This window comes from Canis lupus, chromosome 1 (genome assembly GCF_048164855.1).
Source record: "Canis lupus baileyi chromosome 1, mCanLup2.hap1, whole genome shotgun sequence".
Taxonomy (NCBI): domain Eukaryota; kingdom Metazoa; phylum Chordata; class Mammalia; order Carnivora; family Canidae; genus Canis; species Canis lupus.
In genome coordinates this window covers 77,061,368-77,075,906 of record NC_132838.1, presented here as the reverse complement: position 1 = coordinate 77,075,906, position 14,539 = coordinate 77,061,368, and the positions used below count along the sequence as shown (strand labels likewise).

The 14,539-nt window shown below is 39.5% G+C and overlaps 1 protein-coding gene across 4 annotated transcripts in view; it reads right to left on the bottom strand.

The window, feature by feature from the left end:
• FRMD3 (FERM domain containing 3) overlaps positions 1-14,539 on the bottom strand; it is a 292,382-nt gene that overhangs the window by 43,856 nt on the left and 233,987 nt on the right. For all 4 annotated transcript variants that reach the window (XM_072836922.1, XM_072836930.1, XM_072836912.1 and 1 more), the window contains one exon: positions 11,583-11,707. In XM_072836922.1, the coding sequence (XP_072693023.1) occupies positions 11,583-11,707 (125 nt within the window). The remainder of the gene's footprint in view (positions 1-11,582; positions 11,708-14,539) is intronic.

Genomic DNA, 14,539 nt, shown 5'->3' with positions numbered 1-14,539 from the left:
ACTTATATAATCATTTAAAATGTAACCATTAACTCTTGGGTCAGGAAAAAAAATGGGCACAGGCCATAGTTTGCTGACAACTGTGTTAGACCATCCTCAAAATCCCCTATAGCCCCCAAAAGCTGTGAAAAACCTTCCTATCTCCAAGTTCCCATTCTCATTATAAAAGACAGCAAGCCATAGTCTTGGAATTTGACATTGATATTAAGCAAAAGAATTGAGTTTAGAGCCAGAATGTTTTTGAGAGGTATTCAAGTCCACTCTTCTTATCTTATGGCCAAGGAGAATGAGGCTCCAAAAGGTAGAACATCCTGTCTGTGGTCACCTACCTACCTGGTGGAGGTGCTAAGACCAGAGTTCATATTTCCCCACTTCACCAAGGTGTCAGTGCAGAAACAGAGCAGCTCCCTAAAGCATTGCTATGTTTACACTGATGAATACAGTATTTCATAAAATGAATAGTTAATGGGACTTAGCCAACTTTAGAACTGCAATGGTGCACACTGTTTGTGTCCTATGATGTAACATATAAAATCTTTGCAAGATAAAAATGCATGTAAATTGCATCAGAAATAAGGCATTCAGCTTCCTTACAGTAGAAATTTTAAATACTTAAAATTTCAAAGACCTCCTTCAAGGGAACAAACTTAAGAGTACTTGAGTAGCCAGTAAATACCAGAAACCACAGTTCCAACTTATGAAACAAATCCCAAAGAAAAGCACAAAAAGGGACAGTGAAAAGCTTTTGAAAAGCTCACAAATGTGAACTTGCAGAGCTCGTTCAGGCCTTTATCTTGGCCCTTGACTTGTTCTTGGTATCTCCTACCCTAGGGGAATCGTGACCCCAAACCATGGTTCTTTCTTCCAGAATTCAATAGATATTACAAATTATGAATTTTGACTTTGCTGATCCAACACTACAGTTATAAATAAACCCAGATTCTATCCTCTGCTCTGTGGAGGCTCCTAGCTCCTACAGAAGCATGTTTGGCTGCTGTGTATCTATCATCAGTGGAAAACTATGGATGTTATTAAATGAAAAAGTTCAGGAGAGCGTACACTTGTGCAATGCTGATGATACTTGAAAGAGCCTTTTTAGGAGTGCCTGCTTATTCAGAATATTAATCCATTTATTTGCATTTGTGTTAAATATGTTACCAATTCATTGTTTGACCTATAGTTCAATTTATGATATATCTTCAGCCACTAATGTTTTCAATACCAAGAAAACAAAGCAGGAATTTCAAAAACCATATACACAAGTTAATTGCATGGCATTATAATGCATAGGGAAGGAAACTGCTAACACATTAATACTGATTGCTTCTAAGAACTGGGACAATCCGGGAGATGATTTTTTTTCTGTCCTATTACTTTCTACATTTTCTAGATCACAATCAGTTTTATAATAAAAAATATAACATAGTAACCACAAACCCTGTGGCAGGGACAAGTACAATCAGAGTTGGGACTATCACCAGACAGCAGTAACCACAAGGGAAAAGGTGGTTCCACAAGATTTATGAACATCTCCTACTGCTTAATGAAACACAACATAAAAGAAATCTCCTAAAGACCAGTGCAGTACTCCTAATATACATCTTGACCTGCCCTAAACCAAGGGAAGAAATTACTTAGCACAAGGTTGAAAATAGCAAGGAAGAAAGACACTGAAGCCATAAGATGAGGGTACATTTGTCTGAGACATAGCCATGGTATTCCACAAGGGAAGAAAAGAGACAGAATTGTCATATCTGATCATCAGGAAGTGGACCATACTCAGTGGAGAGTGGAAAAAAGAATTCAGAAGTAGCATAACCATAGCAGCCCTGAGTTGTTAAAGACTTCACCACTGATGTGACTGGAGTAACTGTGTTAGTGTATGTCTGGCTCTGCCTTGTATGATGTTGAAAGACTCGCACATGGAGCAGAATGGAAAAAAAAATCCATCTGCATGTTGTCTACAAGAGACTCACCTTGGGCCTAATAACACATGCAGACTGAAAGTGAAGGGATGGAAACACATTTACCAGACAAATGAAAAACATGCTGAGGTAATAATGCTTACATCAGACAAAATGGACTTTAAAACAAAGACCATGTAAGCAACAAGGGCATTACATAATGATAAAAAATGATATTCAACAAGAGGATATGATAAGGTAAATACATATGCACCCAATATTGGAGCACCTAAATATATAAAGTAAATATTAACAGACTTTAAGAGAGAAATTTATGGTAATATAAGAATAGTAGGGGGTCTTTGAATATCCCACTTACATCAACGGATAGATCATCCAGACAGAAAATCAGCATCTTTGAATGACATTAGACCAAACAGACATAATATATGCACAGAACATTCCACCCCAAAGCAGAAGAATACACATTCTTTCCAAGTGCACATGAAACAGGTTAGATCACATGTTAGGCCACAAAACAAGTCTCAATAAATTTAAGAATATTGAAATCATGCCACATATCTCTTCTGACCACAATGGTATGAAACTAGGAATCAATAAAAAAAAAAAAAAAAAAAAAAAACTGGAAAAAAACCCACAAACATGTGGAAGCTAAACAACATGATACTAAATCACCATTGGGCCAAGAAAACAATCAAAGAAATTTTAAAAAGAGATAAATGAAAATGAAAACACAACAGTCTAAATTGTGGAAATGCAGTGAAAGCAATTCTAAGAGGGAAATAAAATGATAATAGGCCTACTTCAAGAAACAAGAAAATCCTCAAACAATCTAACTTTACACTTAAAGCAACTAGAAAAAGAAGAACAAATAAGCCCTTGCTAAGTAAAAGAAATAATAAAGATGAGAGAATAACAAATTACTGACTCTTGATTCCATCTTAGGTCATGATCTCAGGGTCCTGGAGCAAGCCCTATGTCAGGCTCCTGATCAGCGGAGAGTCTGCTTAAAGATTCTCTCTCTCTCTCTCTCTCTGCCTTTCTCCCTGTTATTTATCTCTAAAATAAAAAAATAAATCTTTTTAAAAAATGCATCTATACTGCTAAAGAAAAGTTATGCTGTCACTGTTTGCAGATGACATGATACTATACATTGAAAACCCTGAAGCCTCCAAAAATATACAAAAAGTAATAAATGAATTCAAGAAAATTACAGGATACAAAATTAATATCCAGGTATTAATATCCAGATGATAAAGTACCTAATCAGTACTAATTAGGTACTAATAACAAAGTAGCAGAAAGAGAAATTAAGAAAACAGTTACAATTATACCAAAAAAGATAAAATTCCTAGAAATAAACTTAGCAAAAGAGATGAAAGACCTATACCCTGAAAACTATAAAATGCTAATGACAGAAACTGAAGATGACACAAACAAATGGAAAGATATCCCATGTTCATGGATTGGAAGAATTAATATTGTTACAATGTCCATACTACCCAAAGCAATCTACAGATTAAATGCAATCCTTATCAGATAACCAACAGCATTTTTCACAAAACTAGAATAAATAATAATATAGATTAATAAAGCAATCTTGAGAAAGAGGAACAAAGCTGGAGTATCACAATTCCAGATTTTAAGATCTACTATAAAGCTACAATAATCAAAACAGAATGGTATGGGCACAAAAATAGTCACATAAATCACAGAATAGAATAGAGACCCCAGATATAAACCCATGATTATATGGTCAACTAATCTATGGCAAAGGAGGCACGAATATCCAATAGATAGCCTCTTCAACAAAAGCCATTAGGAAAGCTGGACAGTGACATGCAGAAGAATGAAACTGGACTACTTTCTTACACCATACACAAAAATAAACAAAATGGATAAGAGACCTAAGTGTGAGACCTGAAACCATAAAAATCCTTAAGGAGAACACAGGCAGTAATTTCTCTGACATAGGCAATAACAACATTTTTCTAGACATGTCTCCTACTAAGGCAAGCAAAACACAAACAAAAGCAAAAATAAACTGTTGGAATGACATCAAAATAAAAGGCTTTTGCACAGGGAAGGAAACTATTAACAAAAAGAAAAGGCAATTTACTGAATGAGAGAAGATATTTACAAATGATATATCTGATAAAAGGTTAGTATCTAAAATGTATAAGGAACTTACATAACTCAACACCAAAAAACCCAAACAATCCAATTAAAAAATGGGCAAAGGACTTGAATAGACTTTTTTTCCAAAGAAGATATACAGATGGCCAACAGGCATATGAAAAGATACTCAACATCACTAATCATCAGGAAAATACAAATCAAAACCACAGGAAGATATCACCTCATACCTATCAGAATGGCTAAAATAAAAAAGAAATAACAAGTGTTGGTGAGTATGCAGAGAAAAAGAAACCCTTCTAAACTGTTGATGAGAATGTAAATTGGTGCAGCCACTATGGAAAACAATATGGAAATTCCTCAAAAATTAAAAATAGAAATACTATATAAATAAGTAGCTTCACCACTGGATGTTTACCCAGTAGAAATAAAAACACTAATTAAGGAAAATATATGCTCTATGTTTATTGCAGCATTATTTACAATATCCAAGATAGATACAAAGGCAAGCTAAGTGTCCACCAGCAAATGAATGGATAAGGAAGATGTTGTATGTACATATACTATGCACCCATAAAAAAGGATGAAACTGTGCCATTTCTGACAACATGGACAGACCCGAGGTATTATGCTAAGTGAAATAAGTCAGACTGAGAAAAACAATTACCATATGATTTCATTCACATGTGGAATCTAAAAAATAAACGAGCAAACAAACCAACATAAAGTAAAATCAGACTTAGAAATACAGAGAAAAAACTGATGGTTGCCAGAGGCTTGGGGGGAGGTATGAGCAAAACAGATGAAGGGGAGTGGGAGATTCAGGCTTCCAGTTATGGAATGTATAAGTCAGGAAGTATAATGCACAGCATAAAGTCAATGATAATGTAATAGTGTTGCAAGGTGATGGCAGCTATGCTTGTGGTGAGTGTAGCATAATGTACAGATTTGTCAAATCACTATGTTCTACATCTGAAATAATGTAACATGGTGTGTCAATTATATTCAAATAAAAATAAAAGAAAGACAGACCTCAAGATGGAAAAATACAGTAGGCCCCACAGGTCACCTGTTATGTGTTGGGTTGGAGGGGGTGAGGTCAAGGTTATGGCTTGCTTGATGAGCAGGACAATACTCCTTTTATATGCTCAAAATGCTTTCACAGGTTCACATACAGACTTTCTAGAATTTCAATGATATCATCTTAAGCAACCTATGGTTAGGACTAGACACTGTAAACAACCCTTTAAACACATCCTCACCCCTCCACACACAGAGCCACACCCATGACACATCCACACACTAGAAAACATACAAATATGTACAGGGACACACACAGAAACAGCTAAATGGTGTCACAGGAGAGCTAGTTTTACCATACTCTCCTTAATTTCCATCTATTCTATTTCATCTATTCCATCATCTCTTTAATTTTCCAACTATTCAACAGGTATAGGCACATTCTCAATCATATGCAAATCCAAGCCACCCTCAATCCAACCACATTGACACCCTGAAGACACTCCTTTATGGAACTTCTGGTGTCTCCACTGTGCTTTCACTTTGCTAACAGGAGGGTGTCAAACACTGGGAACTTTTACTTAGTTTTTTCTACCAAGGGGAAGAAAGCATTGTTTCCTGCCTGTTTATTTATGCCAGACTGCACCATTGCCCTGGTAGACAAGAATTATGTTCACTGGGTGGCAGTAATTGCCAGCTGTGAAGTCCCACATGATTGATGTTTTTCACTTTCTCTACCATAGTCCAGCACTTTTCCATAACAAAAAATACACTCCACCAAGCATTTTGCTGTTTACACAATGGAGACTCTACCTTCCATAGTGCATGTGATTTTACTCAGATTATTGACTCCTTAAAATGTCATTTTTACCCAGAACAATTTCCACTTTCAATTTTTTCTTCTCCCAAAATTCTCATAAGCTCCACATGACACTTTGCAAATGGTCTGCTGTTCTCATAGAAGGTTTTCCATAGTGCTAATCAAGTTGGATCCTGTAACTGAGCAACTTTAGGGTAATAATGAAAACTTCTCCTGTTGCTTAGTGGTGCCTAGGAGCTGATTTTGTTTTTTCTCTACCCAGACACAGCCAACTTCAGAGCTAATCCTCCAGCTGTCATTTGAATGAATGGGGTCACATGTTCTCCCAGAGAGCCACTGCGCTAATATGGGCAGTGATGATCTCCACAGCTGTCTCTGAGAAACATGAAGCTCTAGGAAGAATAAAGAGCTTATCAGACAAATGAGTTGTTATAACCCCATAGAGTCATGATGGCAGCACAGATGCCACCACCACAGCACCCATGTGAGACTCAGGTGCCAGGATCTTCCCAGGACTTCACTGAGATTGTGTCTCCAAGAGTTAGGAGTTAGGACCTTCTCTCCTCCCAACCTGATTTTTAAGAAATAACCAGACAAGTCTTTTAACAGAACTCAGGCTGCGGACCTTGACCTGTTCATGGGTCAAGTTCCAAAATGTTTGATTTGAAACTCCCTAAAATAAGAATCTGAACCATTATACAGAGTTGGGGAATAGTGTCCAAGTGTCCTCCACTCCCTATCTGAAGCTCAGCAAAGCAATGCACAGTATGTAACTCTCTCAATGTCTCCAATGTTTAAATGAAATCATTTTTGCCATTGACTCCCTGTGTGATACTGACATGTCATGTAAGCCTTCCTGTGCCTCAACCATGTCATCTTTAAAGAGGCTGAAATCAGGACACCTGGGTGGCTCAGTGGTTGAGCATCTGCCTTTGGCTCAGGGCATGATCCTGGGGTCCCAAGATTGAGCCCCACAGCAGACTCCCCATAGGAAGCTTGCTTCTCCCTCTGCCTATGTCTCTGCCTCTCTCTGTGTGTCTCTCACGAATAAATAAAATCTTTAAAAACATATAAAAAACAAAGAAAAATAAAGAGGCTGAACTCTTTTCACTCTCAGAGTCTCTTACCAAGAAACACAGTCTGTTCACAAAAGTGGAGATATCTTTGTTTAAACCTGTGTTCTCTGCCTCTCTTCTCTTTATATACCAGAGAAATACCAATCGATAAAATAAGTATTTATCCCTATGGATTGTCTAAATCTCATTGCATGATACTCAAAGACAAGACACATGGAGCAGAATCAGACTTTAAAATAGTAACAGAGATATATTGGTATCAAGAACACAGAGCTACGTTCACTATAGGAATCATAACTTTGAATTTCATGGGACCTAAAATGATTTTGTTCTCTTTCTCTAGATTGAGAAGGTCATTCCATCTACTGGACATTTAATAATACTGTCATTTTTACTTCTTTTCCTTTTAAGTTGATTCTATATCCTGGAGATTAATAGGATTTTCCCGAGCTTCGAAACCCACAAGATGTCCCATAAGGGGATTGTCTAATAAAAAAATTTTATTAGACATTTATAGAGCCATTTTGGATTTTTTAAGAGAGTAACTTATCAGTTTGACTTTATAGCTTGTGAAAGAATTTAAGATTCTTCTTTAAAGTAACTGGAAACATTGAGAAGGTGGCTTATGGGTTCTTATCACATATCATGAACATTTTTATTTTTATTGCAATTAATTATAATGTATGAGTCTCTTGTCCACAGCATTCATGTTAAAGTCAGGGCTAGGATTTAGCCATGGAATGTCATTATAGAAAATGGAGCAAAATGGAAGCCTTTATTTGAATGAGGTAAAGGGTCCAGGGGAAAGCTTGTCTAGTTACCTGTTATATCCTGCGGATGACACCTGGAGCCACAGTGGCCTGACTTCCATATTCCCCATGGAATCTTCATTCCCAACTAGATTTCCATCTTTCTAGACAAGACACAGTTACAACTTTTCCTTTCCTTTCTCCATTCAATCTTGGGAGAATTGTGATCTCCAGAAAAGGCAATTTCCACTAAACCAAATATTCCAGGTATATGAGCGGGTAGAGGTCCATGGTAAGCCACCCAAAATGTATCACGTTGCATTTTATTTTGAATTGAAGCTACTTGGGAAGCAGCTAGTGCAAGGACACTCAGACCCTCCTCTGTCCCCCTGTGAGCAGGAAACAAATCTCCCTTATGAAAAACACCCTCCCTATAATGAGAAGTAAAAGATATCCTTATCACCAGAGATGGGGACTTCAAAGCTGAGAAAGCTGTAGGAACAAACCTTGTTGTTTTTCTAATCTTTTTTTAAAGATTTTATTTATTTATTCATGAGAAACACAGAGAAAGAGGCAGAGGCACAAGCAGAAGGAGAAGCAGGCTTTTCATAGTGAGCCTGATGTAGGACTCGATCCCAAAACCCAGGATCACACTCTGAGCCAAAGGCAGATGCTCAACCACGGACACCCAGGCATCCCATTTTTTTTCTAATCTACTAGACCTTAGCCTAAAGTTTGCTTGGAATTCCCTATTAATTAAAGCTCCCAAACACCTGTTTTCTTTACCCTGTCACTTCCTCCTCAATTTATTGTCTCTTTGTCTAAGATGTATACAAACTGCCTGCCTTCATCATTTCTTTAGGTCTCAGTTTTATTGGGGGGCCTCGTGCGCACATAATGAAACTTGAGATATTTTTCTCCAGTAAATTTGTCTTATATAAATTAAATCTTGGTCCAGCTGAACGACATTGAAGGGGAAAACTTTTTCCTTCTCTACAAGAGGAAGCCCAGAAAAATCACTGGGGATCAGAAATGAAAGCTACTTTTATTATACTTGAAAAACATACAAAAACAGAGAGGGTACTAGAAAACGTAGACAAGCAACATGGGCCCAGAAACCCTTGGGCTAAGAAGACTAACTTCAGTATGGAACTTAGAGAGTTTGTTGTTAAGGCCATGATTACACTAAGACCATCCTCATTGTCATCATCTTATAACTCAGCTAGGGATAAAGGCATCTCCTAAGGCCCCACCCTTCCTGTTTTGCATGCTTTCCTTCTACTCATGGAATTTGGGGCATCTACCTGTCCAGTTCTCCTTTAAAAAAAATTAAACTTCCTTTCAGTGCTAATGGCACAAAAACAGACACATAGATCAATGGAAAGAACAGAGAACCCAGAAATGGACCCCCAACTCTATGGTCAACTAATATTCAACAAAGCAGGAAAGACTATCCATTGGAAAAAAGACAGTCTCTTCAATAAATGGTGCTGAGAAAACTGGACAGCCACAAGCAGAAGAATGAAACTAGACCCTTCTATTACACCATACACAAAGATAAACTCAAAATGGATGAAAGATCTAAATGTGAGACAAGAATCCATCCAAATCCTAGAGGAGAACACAGGCAACACCCTTTTTGAACTTGGCCACAGCAACTTCTTGCAAGATACATCTATGAAGGCAAGGGAAATAAAAGCAAAAATGAATTATTGGGACTTCATCAAGATAAAAAGCTTCTGCACAGCAAAAGAAACAGTCAACAAAACTAAAAGACAACCTACAGAATGGGAGAAGATATTTGCAAATGACATAGCAGCTAAAGGGCTAGTATCCAAGATCTATAAAGAACTTATTAAACTCAACAGCAAAGAAACAATCCAATCATGAAATGGGCAAAAGACATGAACAGAAATTTCACCAAAGAAGACCTACACATGGCCAACAAGCACATGAGAAAATGCTCCACATCCCTGGCCATCAGGGAAATACAAATCAAAACCACAATGAGATACCACCTCACACCAGTGAGAATGGGGAAAATTAACAAGACAGGAAACAACAAATGTTGGAGAGGATGTGGAGAAAGGGGAACCCTCTTGCACTGTTGGTGGGAATGTGAACTGGTGCAGCCACTCTGGAAAACTGTGTGGAGGTTCCTCAAAGAGTTAAAAATAGACTTGCCCTATGACCCAGCAATTGCACTGCTGGGGATTTACCCCAAAGATACAGATGCAGTGAAAGAACGAGACACCTGCACCCCAATGTTTATAGCAGCAATGTCCACAATAGCCAAACTGTGGAAGGAGCCTCAGTGTCCCTCAAAAGATGAATGGATAAAGAAGATGTGGTCTATGTGTACAATGGAATATTACTCAGCCATTAGAAAAGACAAATACAAAAAAAAAAAAAAAAAAAAAAAGACAAATACCCACCATTTGCTTCAACGTGGATGGAACCAGAGGGTATTATGCTGAGTGAAATAAGTCAATCAGAGAAGGACAAACATTATATGGTCTCATTCATTTGGGGAATATAAAAAATAGTGAAAGGAATCAAAGGGGAAAGGGGAGAAAATGAGTGGAAATATCAGAGAGGGAGACAGAACATGAGAGACTCCTAACTCTGGGAAACAAACTAAGGGTTGTGGAAGGGGACGTGGGCAGGGGGATGGGGTGACTGGGTGACAGGCACTGAGGGGGGTGACATTCACGGACGGGATGAGCACTGGGTGTTATGCTGTATGTTGGCAAATTGAACTCCAATAATAAAATATACCAAAAATAAATAAATAAAAATAAACTTCCTTTCAGAAAAAGATTTACTAAAATCATTTACACTTCAGTGTGAAGTAGCTGCTGCTTCTCCCAAGGATATCTACATTCTAAGCCATATTTTCATTACAAGCTGAAGGGTTTTCCCCTATAGACAAAATTCTTCAATTGAAGCTGCAGGTGAAAGAGATCTTTTGGAGACAGACAGACCTGCACTCTTGGAACTGCCCAGTACCCAAAGTCTAAAAGATGAAACCAAAGTCATTTAAAGTTAAGGAAAGCATGTTATATTTGTGTTCAGGGTTCCAAGAACTTTGAGTGCATTTTCAAATATACTTTGAAATTCATGTGTGAGATTACTTCCCGAGGTGTCTATAACAAGCAGTGTGGGAAGATTCTTCCCTGAAGTAAGTCCTTAAAAGCAAAAAGCTTTTGCTTTTTGTACAGTTGTACAGTCCTTAAAATACAACTTTTGGGTTGAAGTGGACTATGTGTATTTTAGCTTGTATTAAAACTATCAGAGAAAGGCCTCTGGAAAAAGGGAATATAAGTAGAAGAAATATTCAGGCAGAGCAGAATGACCAGTATAAAGATACTTAGGAAAAATTCTTTACAATCACTAATTTAATTATAATAAAAACTTACCACTCAGTAGAACTTTCTATAGTGATGAAAAAGTTCTTGGTCTGATCTTTACATAATGGTAGCCATTAGCCACATGTGGCTATTACTCATTGGAAGTGCAGCTAATGTGGCTAGAATTGAGTTTTTAATTCTAACGAATTTAAACAGCCACACATTGCTAGTGGCTACCCTGCTGGACAGTGGGGGTCTAACACCATTACTCCTTTAACACATAATTTTTAAGACTACTTTGTATCCATGGCCTTTCTCCAGGGGAAACTGATAGAACTCTCAAAATAATGCAGTCTTCCAGCTGGAAACAGTTTATTTTCTAGGAACAGTTTGTGACCCATTCGATTCCCCACCCCAACCATTACCTAGGTGCCCAACCATTGGTGCCTCACTCGTCCCTTTAGGGTAAGCCTGCAATGCCAGCTTCTGGAAGGAAGGGTACTTACCTTCACCCAATGGAAGTTCTTCTTCTTGCTCACTGGGGGAAGGCAGCAGGGGCTGCAGGGGCTCCATGTTAATGATGAGCTGTTTGTTCAAGGAGTAGGAACTACGGCTCTGAGTAATGTTGGCTCTGAAAACAGACACAAACCGGGGGGAATTGGTCTCCGAGGCAAACACCAGCCGGTCCATCTCAGTCGGCTTCCTGAGTTGGGAACTGTCTCTGCACTCACACACTGGATGAGGCCAGTGGTAAAGGCAACATAACACTGAAGACACACACAGCCCTCTTCATCCTTAAGGTTCTGACAAAATGTTCACATGTTCTAATGCAATGCAGCGAAGGAAACCTATTTCCCCATATGTCACCAGATTCAAGCGTACTAGGTGACACCGAAAAACACAAGAGGCAGGTGTCACTGACCTAGATATGCAGACAGGTGAATTAAAGGCATCACTCAAGTAATTTAATAACCACCAAAAAACCAAAAACGAAAACAGAACCCAGTCAGAGAGATGGTACAGGCATTCTATGGCTCTGAGCTACCTTGGTGTTGCTGGATGTCCAACATTTAATATCAGTGTTTAATGCTCACATTCAAATTCACACTCCTCTCACCAGCCAGCCACAGACACCCTGCTTCTGAGGCAGCAAACACGTGTCATTGGCTGTGAAGGGCAGCAGATGGCAAGGAAAAATGTACGAGTGTCATGTCAAGACTAGTGGCTGATAGCAGGAAGCCTGTCTACACTGCCTGCTGCAAGGAGACCAGCTGTCTGCCTTGAAAGACAGGGAAGTGGGGCTCCTCTAGTGGTGTTTCAGCACCTTTCCCCTCCCTAGGTTTCCTGTCAAAACCCCAACCAACCCACCCTTTAAAGATGCTGTGAAATGTCTCCTACCTACCCTTTGGTGCCCCCTTGGATGGGCACCTGACAACACATTTTCACAACACATTTGCACATTCTCTCTTTCTCCCCTCAAACTACTCTCCCTTCTTTCACAACTCATGGCATTCAGCACCTCTCTCTGTATTTATTGGTGTACTAATCAGTCCCACCTTGAGAAGCACCTTAAGGGCAGAAACTGATCTATCCATTCTGATGCACTTTACAGTGCCTCCCTAGCTGTCTTATTAAGGGCCATTCACATTTGAAATCGAAGTAAACTAGGACACCTGGGTGGCTCAGCAGTTGAGCATCTGCCTTCAGCTCAGGGCATGATCCTGGGGTCCTAGGATCAAGTCCCACATCAGGCTTTCCTTGGGGAGCGTGCTTCTCCCTATGCCTGTGTCTTTGCCTCTCTCTCTGTGCTCTCATGTATAAATAAATAAATAAATAAATAAATAAATAAATAAATAAATAAATCTTTAAAAGAAAGAAATCTAAGTAAACTAAATGCAATCCTGGCTTGACAGAAGCTGCCATTTCAGATTGACATGAGTGTTGCCCCTGCCTTATAGCTGGGGCATTCCTATTTGGCATGGACAGGGATGGAGAAGAACATGGTACCCTCCACAGCTGGCACTGGCTGGAGAAAAAATTACGAGGACTAGCTTTGCCATGGACTCCTGTCCTTCATTATTTCACTTGCCAACCACTTACTTGCAGCTAATACGTATGCAGCATTGGATGGCCTGCCTCGTTCTGGTGAGCCATGGTCCTTGCATTAAGGAACTCACTCTCTAGCACTATGATTTTCATACTTTTTGATGGAGACCCACATTAAGAAATGCATCTTATATCATTTCTCTGTACACACGTGGGGAGACATACAAGTAAAGTAAATGTTTCATGCAACGACAGTAACTCTTGTTATGTGTGATTCGCTTTTTCCCCCCATTCTAGTTTATTTTGCTTGAAGTGCTGGTCTTTTTTCATTTCGTGACTCATTAATGTGCTATAGCCACAGCTGGAAAAGCACACATCTCATGGAGGAGACTGATGGCCAAGGGTCTTCTGTAAACTCTAAGGAGGGGCACCTGAGGACCGTGGAGCTTTCCGACCTCAGAAAAGCCCATTTTCCATTGCTACTCAAACTAGATCGCTCTGACCCACCTCTGACACCCATGCCAGTTGACTGGCAGCAGTTCCATCCTCCAGAAATTACTGCATATCATCAAGGAGGGCCTGTAATGAGCCTTTATGGAGGATCTTTTGCTCCACAGCAGTGCCCCCCCCAACACTCTTCAATTGGAGATGTAAAGCATCATGCCCCTTGCCCCATGCCACCCCCTCAACACTGCAATATCTGGGGATGCCTGCATGGCGCAGCGGTTTGGCGCCTGCCTTTGGCCCAGGGCGCGATCCTGGAGACCCGGGATCGAGTCCCACGTCGGGCTCCCGGTGCATGGAGCCTGCTTCTCCCTCTGCCTGTGTCTCTGCCTCTCTCTCTCTCTCTGTGTGTGTGTGACTATCATAAATAAATAAAAATTAAAAAAAATTTTAAAAAAACACTGCAATATCTGGGCAACTGCTCTGTGTTTAGACAGCCTGAGTTAACTAAGAGTGATCTCACAGGTGTGAGCCTACCAGGCACTGGCTGGTCAGGAGGATGCTGACTCAGCATGTATGCCCACAGGCTCCTGCTGTCACACTGTAGCAGAGGCCTATGGCCAAGGTCAGAGAGGTTAGGGTCTGCTTAGGGTTAGGCTAGATGAACCCTACAGAGAATTACAATCCTGAGACCCTGAGTTCTATGATTCAGAGATGAACACTGCCTCCCAATAAGTCCAAGACTCAGATAAACCCAAAAGTGGGCACAGCTAGAGTTTCCCTAGAGCACAAAGAATCTAGGGCTCCAGGCCTGGGTGTTGGGCCCTGGGACAACTAGAGAGTAAGATTAAGCAAAATTAGAATCAAGAGGCATGTCTCCTATCCTTTCTCTACTAACTCCTGCAGACTATAGGTTACCTTTTTATATTTCTCTCCTTGTGACCTTTTTAAAGGTGCAACTGATCCTGGCTTC